Raw genomic sequence first — 19,294 nt, 5'->3', positions numbered from 1 at the left:
GCGACCCAGACCCGGTCTAAATTTCTTGCAACAACAAAATTTCTTCGCGCCTCGCGCGATATCATGCGCTTGGTTTGTACCAGTACAAGGTCACTGTGTTGAGTAGGCCTACTATAGGCAGTCAGCGAGACACGCTGAAAAGTCGTTACTACAATGACGTGATAATGAAAATGGTCCGACCAATGGTGTGAACCTCTGAAAGGTTCTGTGTGAACACGAACGTGAGCCTCATGACGTCACGTGACGTCATATTGCTAATTCCAACCCTACATTTCAATGAAGTGATAGCCTATACTAATGTGCAATCTACACGATACATATAAAATGACACAATGCTGAAGTACATTGACGTTTTAAACGTCCATAAATGTATCAACTGGGGCAATCAAATGATATAATAAATAATCCCATAAAATCAATATCTTCCGTGGCTTTGCCAACAATTTCGACGATGACTTGCAAGGGAATATAAGCTTACGCCTTATTAACGGTGTAGGCCAGACTATGGACAATGTATTTGACGTCTGCGTATTGCTACGTGGATATTGAGCAGAGTGTAAAACGAGTTTATATACTTGCTGCCGATATTACCCCATTAACAAGTTATACAGCAGTAGACAACACCCCAACCGCACGGATTTGGTTTTTATGATACAATGAACATATGAAATGAAGATTGACACCGTACGCCTGCTAGATATTTTGCATCAGACAACGATATCAACTTCATTGATTGGTTGAATGAGCATGATGAGCATTGAGCAATTGAGCATCATTCACTGACTACCGACATTTAGCGTATTTCACTGTTGATGTTGTGTGATTGCGGGTCAAGCTCAAAGCAAAGAGTCACTAAATATTCGAGCAAACTTTTGTAAAGCAATTAAAATTTTTGAGATTTTCAAGGTGCATGCTCGTTAGGGCTGTTCAAAAATAACCTTTTTTCCTGAATCTTGCAGGTTACTTGATTAAATCGTTAGGTTGCCTTAAAAAACGACGCACACAAAATTTGAATTCATTCCAACCAATATTCGCCGATTTCGTAGAGTTTGAAAATTTTGAATTTGCCTAAAAATGCAAAAAAAAATTTTTTTGAAATTTTCCTTCCAACCCCATGAAATTGTTGCGCTGTCTTCAAAAACAGTGGCCCGCAAGATTCAGGAAAAAAGGTTATTTTTGAACAGCCCTAATGCTCGTTTAGTGTTAATTTTTATGCTGCGAGCGCCATGCATTTAGTGGCCCGCAGTTGAAATGTAATAAATTTCAATCAAAGATGATATAATGAAGTGAAAATCGTAATATATGAAAAAGGTTCACAGTGCAGAACCTACCAAGGTTCGTTTGAACGTGAACCTCTAAATTTCGGAGGTTCACACACAGAACGCGAACGTGAACCTCACGTTCACACCATCCCTCCACTTTGTATTACAGAAATTGGTTTCATGTCAAGATAAGATTCGTCTGACATTTGTTTGCATGGAAATGTCTAACTTAAGTGGGTAATACTCGGGCAGGGTAGAGGGAAGGAAATGGCGCAGCCGAAACTGCCACACCCGATATTTTTTCAGTACCCTACGCACAATTTTGAGAAATGAATCCCCTTTATTCGCAATTGTAAAAGAGCAGAGAATCCCTAGTTTCGCTTAACGCCGCCGGAGACCGTTGGGCTGCATTAGTCTAGGTAGGGGCGTGTAGCGATATCTCGATGCCGCCCTTCCCGCCTGCGTCGAGACACTCGAAGATAAAGTTTTGGCGGTGCTAAAACGCAGGATAAATGCGATAAAACCATGGCCTAAAATAACAGTTGCTGGGGGCTGGTATTGATATGCCCAATCTTCGAAATGGTCTGCACCGAATACCCTAGTCCAGTGGTTCCGAACGTGGGCGATATCGAGAACCAAGGGGGCGAAATGCCAAATGTGGGCCAGGGAGGCGAAAATGTTAGGACGTCCAGTGAGATTTAATCAACACGGCCAAAAAATGCACGTTAAGGCGGCTTATTCTGATTATGATGCGAAAAAAGGTCAACTCAACGGAAACTAGACGCGGAAACCGGGTTTTCCGAGCACGTACAACCTCGGAAAAATGACATTTTTTTAGTAAATTTACCAGCGACCAGTGTTAAGTATATATATTTCCCGTTTATATATGTCTTCTTTTTCGGATCCGTAAATATGGGGGCGGGGCGAAAATTTGTTTCGAGATTGATAAGATGGCGATGAGTCGAAAAAGGTTGGGAACCACTGCTGTAGTCCTTGCAATATGAGCCCTGCAAATACATATGTTGCCCTCAGATGAAAATAATGCACCCCGATTTGAAATCGCGTGCGTCACACATGTTTCATATAACTGCATTGCGTACAACTATGGTTGTCTGCACCTTCTCTATTTCATACATGCCCGTAAATACGTGGCATACTGACATTAAAAATCCATTCATGTCGAGTCGATGCGTGACGCTTGGGTCGCGAGATGAAATATAACCAAATTTGGGTTGCGGTCTAAAAAGTTTAAGAACCCTCGCGTCAGAAATAGGCTATTCTTTTGGAAACCGTAATAGGGATGAGGTTGTCACCACCCTATAAACGCCCATCAGTCGTTCAGTCATTCGATTTGAACCTCCACCATATCAGACTTTCATAGATTCCGTAATATATTAATCTATATGTCTTGATAGACTACAATTGGAATATTTGATGAGACATTGCAATTGACAATGTCTTAACTAAATGATAATGAATAGGACAAGTTTTTGTTGCAGTTAAAACCGTGGAAAGTTGCATTTATTTTTGAAAAAAGTTGAAAAATTGCAGAAGTTGCATTTTGAACACATTTTGCTCGGTTGACTAAATAAAAGGTCAATTTTCCGGCTCAGCTTCCGAAATACCCGTAAAAGCGTTACTTCGGTGCTGATTTACGGTGTTTCAGTCGAATTTGGCCGTGTATTTCACCAAAATCGAAAATACTTTCATGAAAAATCGAGAAAGTTGCAAAAAGTTGCATAGAAAAAATGGACAAAAGTTGCAAAAAGTTGCACTATAAGATTCCTTCAAACAGTTTAAAACAGCATTCTACATATCTTACGAGTATTTAGGAAGCTGCCGAAAGCTGTAAAATAAAGTTACAAAAGTTGCAAAAACTTGCCCTAATAATGAATATTAATGGTGATCGCGGGGGCACGAATTCGAGAGGATTCATCGCATGCGCCATATTTTATGTGTACAATTGATGTGAGGTTATAAGACCCATACTAACCCAGTCGGTTTCCAGACACTAGTTGAGCATGCGACACTTTAGTATTGCTACAGGTGTGGTTGCATTTAAAACAAATGGCTGCTTAAAACACTTTGTTTAAAACATGTTCTCTGAGCCTACGGACAATTACCACCCGATATAGACGACGTCTACGATGTGGGAGGGTCGGAACCCTCAAAATAGTCGGTTCAACAGCTATAGTACGTATAGATATTTCGTCAAAGGAGCTATGTTTACCCTATATTTTCGATGGTCAATGTCAATCTACCATGACGTCATGACTTTGAAAAAACTATAAAAAACATGTTTTAAACAAGGGCCTTATTTTAAACATGTTGGTATTAAATTGATTACTGTTTACAGGGATCGGGAACCTCCAAGCTACATATCTTTTTTATCTTTTTTCCGTGAGGGATGAAAGCCATACTATACATTTTCAGACACTAAAGGCAATCAACATGTGCATTTTTAGAGCAAAACCAACAATTGTAGACAACAGTCAAAGTACGAATATGCTGTTTCTTCGTCAGTAACAAGTTTTTACAGTGAAGTGGCTTATTTCCAATGAATCAGTGGAGAGCGCGCGAGGTAGGCACATACCTCAGTTATTCTACTGGCAGTCACACGGTTCAATCAGTTCCTCCGAGTCTAAACCTAGATATAGCAAGATCAGTGACGGAGAGCAAATTTTACAATCCTTAGGCGGTAACATAACGCTGCCCTGTTGCGCTACAAGACTACCTTTTAACGGCTATGCCTGCAAGCTACCTTACAATCGGGAATGTATAAGATACTAGATCGCTATATGTTTGTAATTTTTGTATTTGAATTCCAAGGGAGTCAATTTCACTCCTATGATAAGAAAGAGAAGATGGATTTGAAAACTGCATTGTCAATGGTCATACAGCCAAAGCCGGTATATCTAATTTTCTCTCTGATCTATCAACGCACGATCAATCATCAATTAGGGCCTTATCCAATTCAAGGCGTACGATATCGCGTTCGGCGAATTCGCGATGATATTGGTCGCCGGCGAGACTCCAACTTTGTTTCTATATTCATACAAACTTCGTATTGAACTCGACGGATTAGATTTGTTCGATGTAGACCTCTTTTGAAGGAAGCGTATTTGCCTTATTATAGAAAAAGGTACTGCGTTGGACTGATAAATGAGCAATTGTCAGCAGGCAATATTTTACATAAATTTTAGGGTTTAGAAAAGAAAATTCTGACCCCCTTAAAACTACCGGCTACGCCACTGTCACCCCCCTTGCCCCCCCCCTGCCACCCCCCTTATTTTTCGGCTGGCTACGGACCTGATCATGTGAATTTCTCATGGAGGAATTAGAGTGAGCTATCATGTCTGCCTCAATTCCGGTATCAGCTACTCGTCCTTCCAGTAGGCCTACTGGACACCTAAACAGAAGAATGGGCAAAAAGGAAGCGCTGCTTACTATATTCAGACTTGCTTAGACTACTATAATTCAGCCCATTTTGTGGAAGCAGAAAGAGCATTTAATACGTGTGGGCTCTTTGTTACAAAACTCCGATCCCGGCTATAGGATGCCACTATTGATGCGGCGTGCTTTATAAGGAGGAAGCTGCAATTACACTGTGTAATGATTTTGTGATCCATTTTTCATGCAGACCTCGTGAAATCGATTATCTCACTTAGGATTCACTATCCGGTTAACCGGTTAGCTAAATTCCAAATATACGGATATATCCGTTATCTGGATAGTGAAAATTATTGATATCCGAACTAACCCTAAGAGCCATATATGCGGCTCGCGAGCTGTTTCCGACACCTGGTATAGCGCGTTTGTTAGATACTTAGTAGTTAATACTTACGAATATTCGCTGGATGTTTGATGTGCAATTGCAACTGCGAAATCCATCGTCCTGTCACATTTCTAGTCTACGCCGGCTGCCTGGGTTCAACTCCCGCCGACGGAGTTTTTCCGGGCTCCTCGTCGGAGTCGCTGTTCTTACGGCGACAAAAAAGCCTAGCAAAGGACCCGATGAAAAAAGGAACAACAAATAGCGTCTAAAAGACCGACGAAGAAAGATTACATCGAGGAAGACTGTGACATCGGGCACTAGACCGAGGTGGATGCCCGCTTGAGAGACCGCAACTGGTCGTTTCGGGATCCTCCTATCTGTTTATTACATCGGATTATATATTGCGTGTCTTGGGCAGATGAAAATATAATCTGACGACAAACAAGGGACACCCCTATGGTACATAATACTTTTATACATCAAGACGTAAACGCCTCTAAGTTGGAATAAAAAATTTCTCGTGAATTATGCACTCTACCGTACGGGAATTATAGTTGAGTTATAATTCGACACGCCGATCCCATTGTCGCTTATTGACGGGTATGATAGCATTATCGTGGCTATTATCCACAATTAAGCGACTTGCTAATATCTTATATGCATCGACGCAACAAGAATGAAAATTGGATGTGCATTTTGCAGTGAAGTGCGATAAAAAAAACTGCGTGGAACTGCCCTCACAGAATTTAAAATGCATCTTCGTTTCATTGGCCCTAAAATTGTTTAGTATACGTCCTTATGTTCGATTACAGTATGTAATTCCAATTTTAGGGACATAGTCAACGTATTGAGCATTGCGCTGGCCCCCTAGAGCAGTGGTTCCCAACCTTTTTGTCTTCATTCCCCACTTCAAATTTATTCCGAGCCTTCATTCCCCACCAGGACCGTAAACGCGCTAGGCGCGAAAAATTTAGATAATTAATGTTTGATTCGGTCAATATGATTGGGTTTGGGTTATAATTTGCTATCAATTTTTATCCCCTCTCTGCTCACGTAATCATATTTACCGGTAGAGCTGAGTGAGGTGTCTTGGAAAAGGTACGACCCCTAAATATGAATTGAACATCTTCGGGCAGACCCGTTGCCCTGCTATGTCAAAAGATATGGAAAGCGACAAAAGTAAAAGGCACGCACGATTTCAAATTTGTATTGCTTTACTGGCAAATAATTTTTCCCTGCGGAATCGCATTTGTCCTGTGGGGCTCAGATCGCCAGGACAGGAACATTCGGAGCCAGCCATTTAGCCGCCTATGGACAATTAAACATATATGTATATTGTATATATATAGAAGTTTTCGGTCACCAAAAGGGCATTCCTTCTCGGCCTAGGTCTACTCGCTGCTGATCGTTCTGGCACACACGCATGTTATATGGCCTATAACTTCATATGTCTTGGTGCGTCGTGGCACAGTAATCGCCGACGCCGAAGTCTCCATTTCTATAAATTCTACGTATTTTCGTGGGGGATGAGTACCCAATAACGTAAAACGTATTGTCAACGGATACCAGTAACGCTCAAAATTTCGCGAAAGCGTTATTTCACGTCAAACTAGTCGTGCTGGATTTGTTTGTGACGCCATCATTGGCCACCCAGAGTTCAAAATGAGGTTTTGTGAACAACACGCAATATAATGTTCGATACATACATTCCAGAGCAGCTACCTGGTAACGGTAATTGCGCATGTGTCTACCTACGTGAATATGAATACTGTCCTGTGGATAATTTTGAAAAAATGCGTCTATTCCCCACCAGAAACCATTGAATTCCCCACCGTTTGGGAACCACCGCCCTAGAGGGATGTGTAAACCTTGAAAATAGGTATGCACATTGTGCAGCATTGTGAAGCATTCGCATTGAATACATAAATAGTACCGGGAATAAATACATCCATATATATATAGATACGCCAGAGACACATTCCTATATTCAAACGTCAACGTACATTGCATGCATACAATGAATATTTTGTGATATTAAAGTTTGATAAACGATTTTGTTTCGCTTATTATACAACATATTAAACATCATTGCGAATGACGTGTTGCCAGCACGATGCAGCATGTGCTTTATACGCCGGCGGGCAGGAATGTGAAACTAAACATAAATATCTTCTAATGCTGTCAAGTAGGTCAGGTCATTCTATAAGCTGAGCTAAGACTGAAGCTGTTACGCTATTGGTTCTCCGACGTAAATGTGAAAGATTTATCCGGTAAGTTTCCTTAATTCTGATTGCTAAAGCTGATGAAGGATTGAGGAATGAATAGGCTATAAGATTGCGCAGATACACTTCCCCGCCACTCACCAGTACGCCAATCGCAATTGCGTGCAGTGGCGACAAATGGGATATCCAAGTTGTAACATATTCTCATATGCGTTCAGAGCACATACGATGGGAGGATTATTCGATGAAACCTTTGATAAAGTCACGAAAAAGAAGTTGCGGAACCAACTCTCAGCGCAACGTGCCAGAGATCGACAGAAGGCAAGAATGCAATTGTTGGAGACTGAGGTGCAATACCTAACGAACAGCAATAAGATGCTGCAAAGAGAAAATGAATTGTTGAGGAATTTTCTTAGAAACAACGGTAAGAATTATATAAATCTGTCAAGATTCACCCCAACTTGTGGTGCACAATTTTCTGGCAATTACGTACTAACTATAATTGTTTTCATTCGAATTGCAATCGAATGTGACGAACTTCGATTTTTATCATATAAATAGGTGCAAGTATCGCTTTTTCACATTTGATGAAATATTCGCCCATAGAAATACTCGGAGTACATATATATCAGTTATCAAATATAATTTGAAACCGAAATTCTGGTCGAGATTACAATTTAAAATCCTGAAATCGTATGCCAATCCAAATCCGGCACTCAAAATCTTATTTCCCTCCATGGTAATCTCTATGGTGCCAGAGACGATGAGAAAATGCGCATCCTATTCCTACATATAGGTTAGGTAGCCTATATAGTATAAAAGCGCCAAGATTCCAGAAACTTCAAAAGGTAGAATTGTGTCGAAACGCAACGCGTGTGATGCCGATTATATTCGAACACTTATACCTCAAATCGATGTGAATTTTTAAATCGGCCTTGTAATCACAATCGAAATGCGTGCTGCATCCTTCCCATCCCACAACATTCACAGGACGTAATTGCTGGCACCGCGGACGGCTTCTTGTAATTAATGACGAGCGTCCGACTGCTGTGTCTAGTACAGTGGTTCCCAACCTTTTTATCGTAATTCCCCACGTCCGATTTCTTCCGAGCCTTCATTCCCCACCTAAAATCTCTATATCCATATCTACCCTTTAAAGTGCTACCTCCAATAAAATTTTGCAAGACTTTGCTTAGTAAATATTACGTGCTATTGGTGATTGTTAAGATCCCAGGAATCGATCAGCACACAATAAAATTAACGCAGCGGTGAACTGGTATCCGTAAACGCCCCTCCGTAAATATATGTATCTACCCCGGCGCGCAGCCAACAGAAAAATAGGAGGGGTTTGAAAATTTTCCAGATGTTGCGGGGAAGCATCAATTTACACACGTAAATGCCGAATAATACATGGGTCAGATAAACTTACTGATGTTGATGAACTGATGAGGGCGATATGTATATAAACCGCCGTAAACTACACTTTCACACAATAGCCTACTAAAAGAACTTGAAATAACATAAATATGTAATTTCATTTGTAACAAGTTCGGATGTGCTATAAATTAGCGAGTCCATGATCTCCCTTGAATACATGTTAGCAATATAAGCTCTTATTACAACGAATCAGAATTTTTCTATCACTGCGTTTCGTGACCGATGATGGTGTACAAATGAATAAAAACATTTCTGGAGATCGCGTGTCGCTATCCAGGCGATTCTCGCTAATTGGAGTCACAGATGATATGAATCGCTGAATTGCAAATGAGCTATGAAATATTCGCTCGGCATTTCAAAACGACATTCAATAAAGGAGAATATTACTGTAAATATTGTTTAAAAAGTGAGTCCATTCCCCACCAGAAACCCCGAAATTCCCCACCAGTGGGGAATTCCCCACCGTTTGGGAACCACTGGTCTAGTATGAGAAGTTCCTAGTTGTAGGCTACAATACAATCTCTCTGGGTTCGTTACCTATTGATAAAGTTCATAGTTCGTTTATAAGCATCGGGAAAACGCGATTTCGAAAAGCATCCTAATGACTTATGAAATCTCATTATTTGAAGGAGTCTTATCCGACAAGGATTCAACACCAACGATTCGTCAAGCCGACAAAGCTCCGGCTATTTGCGAATCAGTCAAGACTTCAGCTGATCGAGAGAAACCGACTGCTGATTCCGGAAAAAAACGGGTTTCATCGGAATATCAAGATAGCGCAGGAATCATTGGCAGTCAAAGATACTCGCACGCACCCCAACAAATTAGCAGCGTCTTCCATCCTTGCTACTCGACACCGTACATCTCCCCATTGCAGACAGGAGTGATCGTTCCTCTACTGCAACCGCCCAATTACTTGTCGCGTTACATGGCATTTTTCGATTATTTCAACAGCTCAGTAAAGCAGTGTAGAGGAGACCAATCGCCGAATATCAGTGAGCAAGACGAGGAAGATCGAAGCACAATCTCGCATAGTGATTTTGGCGATGATGAGTCACAGTGTTCATCAAGAGACGACGGTTTCCACACTGGATCGTCCGAAGAAGATGGTAACAACGGTATCCCAGCCGACGATGATCACTGAACATCACTGAAATGTTGGCTCGCCCGTGACATTATGGATTTTTATTTCCTATTCCTTTGTTCATCCTATTATCAACAGTGTTATAAATTTTGCCCGCCCTCTGAATTGCCAAAATTTTCAGTGTTATATGGCATGTTGAACTGTTGATCGTTCGACCGTCCACAGTGTTATTTACATTTTTTCGCGGTTTATAGTATGCTTTACCTGTTCGATAAGTGTTAAATCCGAATAATGAATCGTGAAAAGAATAGCATCATTGTATTTTCACTTACATGAAGAATTTTAGCATTCGTGCGTGTTTTGACTCACGGCGAGTACGTGTCTACTGGCACGCCCTAGGCGATACGACCTAAATATTCCTTTATAGCAAGATTTCAAAACAGCGTTCGATACTACAGATAATTTTAATCCGAGTTAACATGTAACGAAATTACACGTGTCGCAGATACCTCAGATACAAGAGACAACTCATTTGATGGTATGAGAATTTCACACCGATTGCTTTTTTGCAACAGCAGGCGGCCAAGACAACGTGGATTGTGGTTTCTCTCTACTTAAATCAGAAAGCGTTCCACGTTGCCTCGCCCCATCCGGATAAAATTATGAGGCCTAGATGTAGGCCTACATTGTACAACTTTACATAAATCGTGGCCTACAATCAGACAACTATCGCTGGAACTTCATTGGCTATAGCGAGAAATCGGTTATCCAGATTGCTATCACTTATTTCCGACTTTTGTTCCGTCGCAACACAGCGATACTCGAGAGGCAGCAAAAGGCCTCCGAACAATGATCGAATGTGGATTTTGCAAAAAAAATGACATAATTTCGGCGAACACTAGAACTCTCCTTATATTCACACTACTTCCATTATTTAGGGCAGTAGACTAGATTATATATTATCATTATGTAGATAATTAATTATTGAATTACGTCAAATTAGATTTTTCGCGCATCTTCATCATTTAGTTAGTGAAAACATCATAAACGCAGGCAACACATTCTCTTTATCAACGAAATTCTTGCGTCGAAATCGCAAAAGTATAAGGTACGTAATCGATACCATCCTACGTCTATCGTACGAACTCAAGCCTTTCTATTTTATTCGCTTTGCCTATTTTATACGATTATTTTTGACTCAGTGTGCATGCCTCACTTTGACAAGTTTTTTTATTGTTATAGAATTGCTAGTTTGTTTGTTTGATTGACAGACTTCATCAGGCCGATTCGATTACTTTCTGTCTTTTCATTGTATTTGACAAAAATTGTATGACAAAAAATTACCGAGTTACTGCGGGCTACCAACATCCAACTAAATTTATTTGAATTATTCCATGTCAGAAAAAGTAAAAATTGTGTGCAATTTTCACCCGCACTGATCTGCACCACGTTTGTCGTCCGCACTGCAATTTCTCATCCGCTCAAGTGCGCACCATCCCACAGGTTGAAAAAGCACTGAACTAATCGATACAGGGGTATAGGGTAGGCGCCACGTAGGCTACTGATGCGAGCCATTTCTGGCCGTTTGCAACTTTCGGAGACACCGTAGCCTAATGTTGAGCAAATGCGGACCGAACTACCGACTCTCTCTGCCCCCTGTGACATACTTTCTCTACGTTGTGGCAATTCATGAAATATAATTTAATTTGATCGTATGATTATACATTTTTATCCAATGAAGACACACAAAATGTACAGCAATGCGATACACAATGCGATGTAACGAACATATATAGGAGGATGCCGTAATTAGGGTTACCATACGTCCTGAGGATTCGTCATCTTTTTTGACTTTTTTCAGACTTGCAATGCCAGAGGAAAATCCTGAAAAAATGGTGAATTTTCCCACTTCGTGGTCGGTTGACTAAAAAAAATGTGTTGAGCTTTATTCGGCTGTCTTTCCCTTGCCATTCGCTTCTTTCAGTACCTCCTTAACCGGGCCCTTTCTGTGGACTTTTTGTTGCCGTAAGATCGAGAGGCTCAGATGAGCAGGAGCCCAGATAAACCTACCACGCTATACTAACTGGAATCAAACCAGTATTGCCGGGGTAGCTGACGGCCGCTATTAGGGTTTCACATGCACTTAAAACAAATGGTTGTTTAAAACACTTCAAAACACAAGTTCTAAACAGTGTTTTATACAAAGGCCTTTTTAAAAAACAAAATTATGTTTTCTTTAGTTGCAAAATCATGCCATAATTCTGTAAAAAACATTCCATAAAAAACATGTTGTTTGAGCCTACGGACAATTATACCACTTGATATATCCGACGTGATGGTTGGAACCCTCAAAATAGTCGGTCAACAGCTAAGGTGCTATATTTACCCTATATTTTCAATTTTCAATCCCCTATGACGTCAGAATTGAATATTCGCGACGCCAGGGCTTTAAAAAAAAACAATAAAAAACATGTTTTAAACAAGGGCCTTAGTTTTAAACATGTTTGTTTTATATTTATTTTTGTTTTAAATGTAGCCCTAAGCAGCGTACAAGCCCTAGACTCATAGGCGCCGACTTTTATTTGTGCATGGGGTGGCGGCAGGCGTGTAGCCAGGGTGGTGTAGGAACCTCCCCCCCCCCTTTTGAAACTCAAAACCCCGTCCTTTCGAAATGACCATTCTGACGCTAATATTCCGTTGCAATTCAATAAGACGTATTATAAATCAGTGTTACGCGGGGCCGCGACCAATTAGCGAAATTGGTCTGTGCACGGCTGCACGCATATCCCATCGCACAATGCAACGCGACGCGATCTCCCGCTGAGATGATTGCGAATTTAGTTCATTGATCGTCGCGCGCTCGGCATTTGTCACTGGACTGAGCAGTAACGCAGCGCGACAATTCTGGAACACGAAAGACAGACAAGAATTATGATTACGGTACAAACGCGCGCTGCCAATCAGTAATTATCCCTTACCGCCAACACAATGGGTTTTTACTTAGTATTGCAGTGGTTCTCAACCGGTGTGCCGCGGCACACTAGTGTGCCGTTTACGTCTCGCAAGTGTGCCGCGAGCGCGTTCTTCGAAATTATGCGCAAAATAACTCTAGTCCAGGGGTGGGCAACCTGCGGCCGTACGGCCGCATGCGGCCGTGGAGGCATAATTGTGCGGCCGTGAGCGCGTGATGTGAAATGCATGTGCTGGCGGCCGTGTGTTGATGGATCATATGTTACATGTATGATAAAACTTATTACGACGATGGAGGGTATTGTTAAATCACTGTGGTAAACTCTTTCACTGCATACTCTGTGACTGCGTTTCCAGCTGCTTCAATCGACATAATATAATCATAGTGTCCTATATGGTGTCGACACAAGCAAATCTCACGGTTCAATGAAATTGTATCACGTCACAATTTCCATTTGGCTACAGGCAATTTAACGGTCATTTTTGACCGGCTTGCCGAGCATTAAATTTGATGAATCGGGTATCAATCGAAAGCTGACTCTGCACTGATTACGAAAATATAAATTTTATTCCACTCATGGCCCTGGAACCCCCACAATCAGCCCAAAATTATTCATTGTTAAGTAGATTGGCAGTGTGACGCAACAATGCTGTCTGGCGAAACGAGAGACTAGCTCAAGAGCAAGGATGCGGCCGAGCGGCGAGAGTGGGATCAGCTGACGTCGCGGCAATAGCAATGAGCAATCGCGTCGCAGAGAAACGCTGCGCTGTTTATACTTTTTCTATGCGCTTCGGTACAAGCGAGCACGCCTTATCAGCCTTTCCTTGACTTTTAAGGGTAGACCTGGGTCCACAGAATGTATTAGGGCCCTACCAATTTTCGCGCGATATCCTTCAGCTGATAGAGATATGTAGGCTATAAGTCAGTACTCTTTCCATCAACTCGGGATCTGATTCTGGCAGCATCGTCTGTTCAATCTTTCGAATAAAGGACTGATAATAAGAATTAGTCATCAGTGATTCAATAAAGTCACGGGTATCGATGCTGTCCGGCCGACGGCTGAATTCAATGCTGAGCAAGTGATAAATTTTTTGCATTAAACTGAGCAGATCCTCTGAAGGACAATGGAGAGATCCGGATTTCTTTTCCATTAGCGTAATAAAGCTGCCATCTTTCGGTTTAGTAGAAAGAATTTTTATTACATTGTTTCCACTGAATTTTGAAATCGCTTTTTTTATTGCGTATCCGCCAAGGTATTCTAGTGTGTCGCACTCATATGATGTTATCTCCCCACCTTTCCATTTCTCCGACGTGTCTTGTTCTTTATACATTATTTGTTTTATAATTTTCAGCAATAAATGCGAAGCATCATCTGCTCTTCCAGACTCTTGATAAAAAAAACTCAGCCGCATGTAAACAGTGTTTGCCCTGCTGCACGGCCATTGGCCAGCCTGTCTTTGTTGCGGGATTTCTCGAAATCCATCATCCAATTCTTTACAGTTTGGTGCCCATACGGAGTGAAGGTCATGTCATTTATTCCTAAAGCAATCAGCGAATTCGCAACATCTGCGTTGGTTACCGTTGCTGTAGACCCGACTGATAGCCGGGAAGATACTCTCGGTGCCTAATCCTCGTCATTAATCGCCAGTAAATCCTGCATTATTTCCGGACTAAGCCAGTAGACCTCATAATCTGACACTGACATATTTATTGTTTATAGCTGCATAGACGGAAAGATCTATAAGTTGCAGAAGAATGCGTGAAGGTTCATAAGGCCCTAATGCATTCTATGTACCACTATTATTACAGGTAAACGAAAGGCTCGTAATGTGTGCGACTATAGGAAGTATCGACAGCGACACCCGCCATCAACAGCGCAACCTGCCTCTGGGGACCGACACTACAAGCGGGCTAATACAATATTTAATGTATATAGCTATACCTAGACGGAAGGATCTCTATAAGTCGAATGATATTGCAGGAAAATTCGTAGGTCCCAAATACATTCTGTGGACCCAGTTCTACCCTTAAAAGTCGAGGAAAGGCTGGTGTGTGCTCGCTTTTAGCGAAGTGCCTATAGAAAGTATCAACAGCGCCACGCGTCTCTGGAGCCCTACGCAACTAGCGGGCTAAGGCAATCGATATCATAATAATGTGACATATCCAATGTAGACTATTTAGACGTAGCCTACATATCTCTATCAGCTGAAGGATATTGCGCGAAAATTGGTAGGGCCCTAATACATTCTGTGGACCCAGGTCTACCCTTAAAAGTCAAGGAAAGGCTGATAAGGCGTGCTCGCTTGTACCGAAGCGCATAGAAAAAGTATAAAGAGCGCAGCGTTTCTCTGCGACGCGATTGCTCATTGCTATTGCTGCGACGTCAGCTGATCCCACTCTCGCCGCTCGGCCGCATCCTTGCTCTTGAGCTAGTCTCTCGTTTCGCCAGACAGCATTGTTGCGTCACACTGCCAATCTACTTAACAATGAATAATTTGGGGCTGATTGTGGGGGTTCCAGGGCCATGAGTGGAATAAAATTTATATTTTCGTAATCAGTGCAGAGTCAGCTTTCGATTGATACCCGATTCATCAAATTTAATGCTCGGCAAGCCGGTCAAAAATGACCGTTAAATTGCCTGTAGCCAAATGGAAATTGTGACGTGATACAATTTCATTGAACCGTGAGATTTGCTTGTGTCGACACCATATAGGACACTATGATATAATACTGCAATCTACCCACTAAAAGACGGACCTGCGGGGCTCGTTCACTTTCGGACCAAACTCACTACATCCTTACGGGGAGAATGTGTTTTTGGTCCGAAAGTGAACGAGCCCCGTCTTCGTCCGGGTTCTTCAATTTCAGATTTGCTTATTAGGCTTCCTGCGATACGAATATGCGACTATCGTGCACTTTATCGAGAGTTGAGGCCACAATAATGATTGCTAAATATAGATCTGCTTCTTATCTGTATGTATTGGAGTCAACCATTATGAAATTGATCAATCCTCATGTATGTGGACAGAAGGAGTTTCTATACAATCTTGAAAGTTTCCATTAACATGAACCCGTAATTGTCTGTGTAACGCCTTCAGTGAATTGGATAATTTTATTTCCAGTCGTCACTTGTCATGACTACCGGTTGCCGGTAAAGCTGACTTCGCCTAGCGTTTTCTTATTGCATTGTTACGTCACACTTCGCCAATGTCGGTTAAGTATGAGGACCAAGGACTAAGCTTAGTCAGTCTTGTCGCGAAGTCCAAATGTGAGGGGCCTATTGGCGATACTGCGATAGGTTGAACCGTAGTTATAAAAGCCTTGGTAAGCGGATAACATTGAGTGGGTGTGGGTGTATTGAGCAAACGGAAAGAGAATAATACATTGACACAAAACTTTTTCCTTATAGCCCAATTACATTATAAAGTTGGTCTACATCGCAATATGCCAGTAAAACGAAAAAGAACAGTAACAGAGGAGAAGAGGGCATTTAATATCAAATGGGAGTTGGATTATTTTATGGTAGAAACGGCAGCCCATACTATGATGTGTCTGATATGCAATCAAGTGGTCAAAACTGTTAAAGGAGATAATGCAAGGCAGCGTTTTCGTCGTCATGTGTCACACAAGTACGCAAAAATGGTGGGTGAGTCGAGGAAAAGTCGTCTCGAAAGTTTGAAGAAAAGTGTGCAAATGCAGACATCTTGCATATCAGCTTTCATTCAGTCGAAAAATAAGTTGTGCGAAGCGTCTTATATAGTCGCATATCATCTTGGTTCAGCGGGAAAGCCTTATTCAGATGGCGAACTACATAAGCGATGTCTCGTGGACGTTGTTAGGTGCATTCATCCTGGTAAGGAAACTGAATATTCTCCAATTCCTCTCTCGCGTCGTACAATTCAGCGTCGGCAAGATGATATCGCCAAACAGTTGACGATCTCCATACAGACAAAGGTTAATGAGGAAGCAACTTTATTTTCACTGGCTATCGACGAATCGACTGACATTAAGGACTCTGCACAACTATTGATCTTCATTCGCTCTCTGTCTCCAAATTTTGAGTTCTGCGAAGATCTGCTCTCAATGGAAACACTCTCCACCCACACTCGTGGCGAAGACATATTTGGGGCTGTTAAGAATGCTTGCATTCGCAATGGATTAGACTTGAAAAATCTTCGCGGTATTTGTACAGATGGAGCACCTGCAATGATAGGTAACACAAATGGCTTTGTGACAAGATTTTCAGAATTCGTGTCGAAAGAGTACGATAATAACCAGCTCACAAACCTTCATTGTATTATCCACCAAGAAGCCCTAAGTGTCAAATCTGTTGCCTTAAATGACACTCTGAAAGACGTCAATCGCATCATCTTGTACATTCGTGCAAATGGTCTTCATCATAGGCAATTTCAAGAACTTCTGCAAGAGCGCGAAACGTCGGCAGAAGACATTCTCTACCACGCCGCAGTACGTTGGTTGTCCCAAGGAGACACATCTCGTCGTGTTCTACAGTTGCGAGAAGAAATACTGGAATTTTATTCCACAAAAAATAAAGACTGCCCCTTACAAAATGAGCGCTTTGTCATATATTTGGCGTTTCTTGTGGATTTTCTGTCCCATGTTAACATTTTAAACCGAAGCCTACAAGGAAAAGAAGCAACGATATGCACCATGTACAAAAAAGTATCGGATTTTCGTGACAAATGTCGTCTCCTTAAACTTCATATTCAGCAGCGTGATTTTTCCCATTTTACACAACTTAAGTCTCTCATCGACAGCTGCGAAATAAAGGTAGAAAAGATTCCGATCACTTTAATTTCGGGGATTTTCGATACTGTGTTGCAGGATTTCGCAGATCGTTTCAAAGATTTCCAAAAAATATCACATACATTACGACTTGTTGCCTTTCCACACCTGGTGGAAACGGAAAGTGCACCGCCACACCTTAAGATGGAGCTGTTGGAATTGAAGAATGATGAGCAGCTTGTGACAAAGTTCAAGTGCGAGGAGAATTTGATTGACACGTGGAAAATGGCCCATGAATATCCACTTTTGCGAGAATTGGCTAGAGAAACTCTTGTTATTTTCGGAAGCACTTACGTGTGCGAGTCTGCCTTTTCGCAAATGGAATACCTGAAAAACGAGTACCGAACTCGCTTACTGAACGGAAACCTAGAGTCGCAACTAAGACTTATGGTGTCGCGTGAGGTTCCCAATTTTGCAAGTTTGTCATCTCGTATGCAAAATCAAGGAAGTCACTGATTTCAATGTTAGAGACTTTCCTTAAATATATTCGTTTCAAAATATGTTTGGTATTTATTAGATATGATAAGATTAGTGAAAATTAAGTTTTTAAACAAAGCTAAAATGTCCTCCGAGGGCGGCCAAATGTCTTCGTAGGCAATTATACCGCGTCTTTATGCTTGTGGATTGCACTAAAGTGGCGTGAAATGTGGATTTCGGCATTCGCGACGACAATGGGTATGGTTGACTTTATCAACCCAAATAACGTTAACGGGTATTTCGGGATTCAAAACGGAAGATTGAGATTTTTTTAGTCAACTCACATATGGCTGGCGGCCGTATGGCGCCGAAGTATTCGAAATGCGGCCGTGGACGCCAAAAAGGTTGCCCACCTCTGCTCTAGTCCATAGCAAACGATGAATAATCTAAATCAGTGGCAGCTAACCCGTCGCCCGAGAGAAGATTTTGAGTGGCCTACGAGATTATTCGCGAAATTAGTTACAATATATACAATATATTTTTCTAAGCACTTCGTGCGATTTATTGTCACTCAATTTCTTGCTTTTAGTACCCCTTCTGACTATAAAAATACGCCTTATTTACGTAATTTGACTATATTAGCAATTATGAGAGAACGTGTCGTTCAACATCCGACTTCGCGTCTACACTCGCAGAAAGATGGTCGGCGATGAAATCTTGGCACAAAATGATAGGCGCATCTTCACCAAAATCGTCGATATCAATATATTGGAATAATCCTGTGTTTGCCGAATGAGCCCAGTGGTGTATGTACTGTACATATGCAACCCGCAATATATGCAAGGGACATTAGTATTGGCCGAACTCATTCATTAATTTTGAAAAAGTTTCGCGATTGGCGCGGTTTGATTATGAGAGCACTATGCACACTACTCGACAGCTAAGGAATAAGAATAAAGAAAATTGGTTTTGTGAGACTGTGACGCAACAATCTTGTCTGGCAAAACGAGACTGCATCTCATGAGCAAGAGCCAGACAGAATGATTGCGTCACAATGCTAAACCTCACGACGATGCAAAATTCGAGGCTTGATAAAGGGGTTCCAGGGCTATGAGAAAAATAGAATTTATATTTTCGTAATCAGGAAAGCAGCAGCTTTTCATTGAAACCCGTTTTAACGAATTTAGCGCTGGACAAGCCGGTCAAAAATGGCCGTAACATTGCCTTTTTCCAAATATAAAGCGGGACCGTAACCCAAATTCAATGAGCCGTTCAATCTCGCTGTGTTCATCTGCATACCACTTCGTAGCATTAGGAATT

General features: G+C 41.6%; 1 protein-coding gene across 1 annotated transcript; it reads left to right on the top strand.

The window, feature by feature from the left end:
• The first annotated feature begins 7,183 nt into the window (after positions 1-7,183).
• Positions 7,184-10,086, top strand: LOC145459046 (uncharacterized). The gene is made up of 3 exons (XM_080337625.1): positions 7,184-7,307; positions 7,478-7,683; positions 9,326-10,086. Exons 2-3 carry the CDS (start codon positions 7,488-7,490, stop codon positions 9,838-9,840), a joined length of 711 nt encoding a protein of 236 aa, XP_080193751.1. The 5' UTR covers positions 7,184-7,307; positions 7,478-7,487; the 3' UTR covers positions 9,841-10,086.
• Positions 10,087-19,294: the final 9,208 nt, after the last annotated feature.

This window comes from Botryllus schlosseri, chromosome 16 (assembly GCF_051294905.1).
Source record: "Botryllus schlosseri isolate E-star chromosome 16, Bs_hap1, whole genome shotgun sequence".
In the NCBI taxonomy this organism is placed as follows: Eukaryota; Metazoa; Chordata; class Ascidiacea; order Stolidobranchia; family Styelidae; genus Botryllus; species Botryllus schlosseri.
The sequence above is the reverse complement of the archived record's forward strand: the minus strand, read 5'-3'. Positions and strand labels throughout refer to the sequence as shown.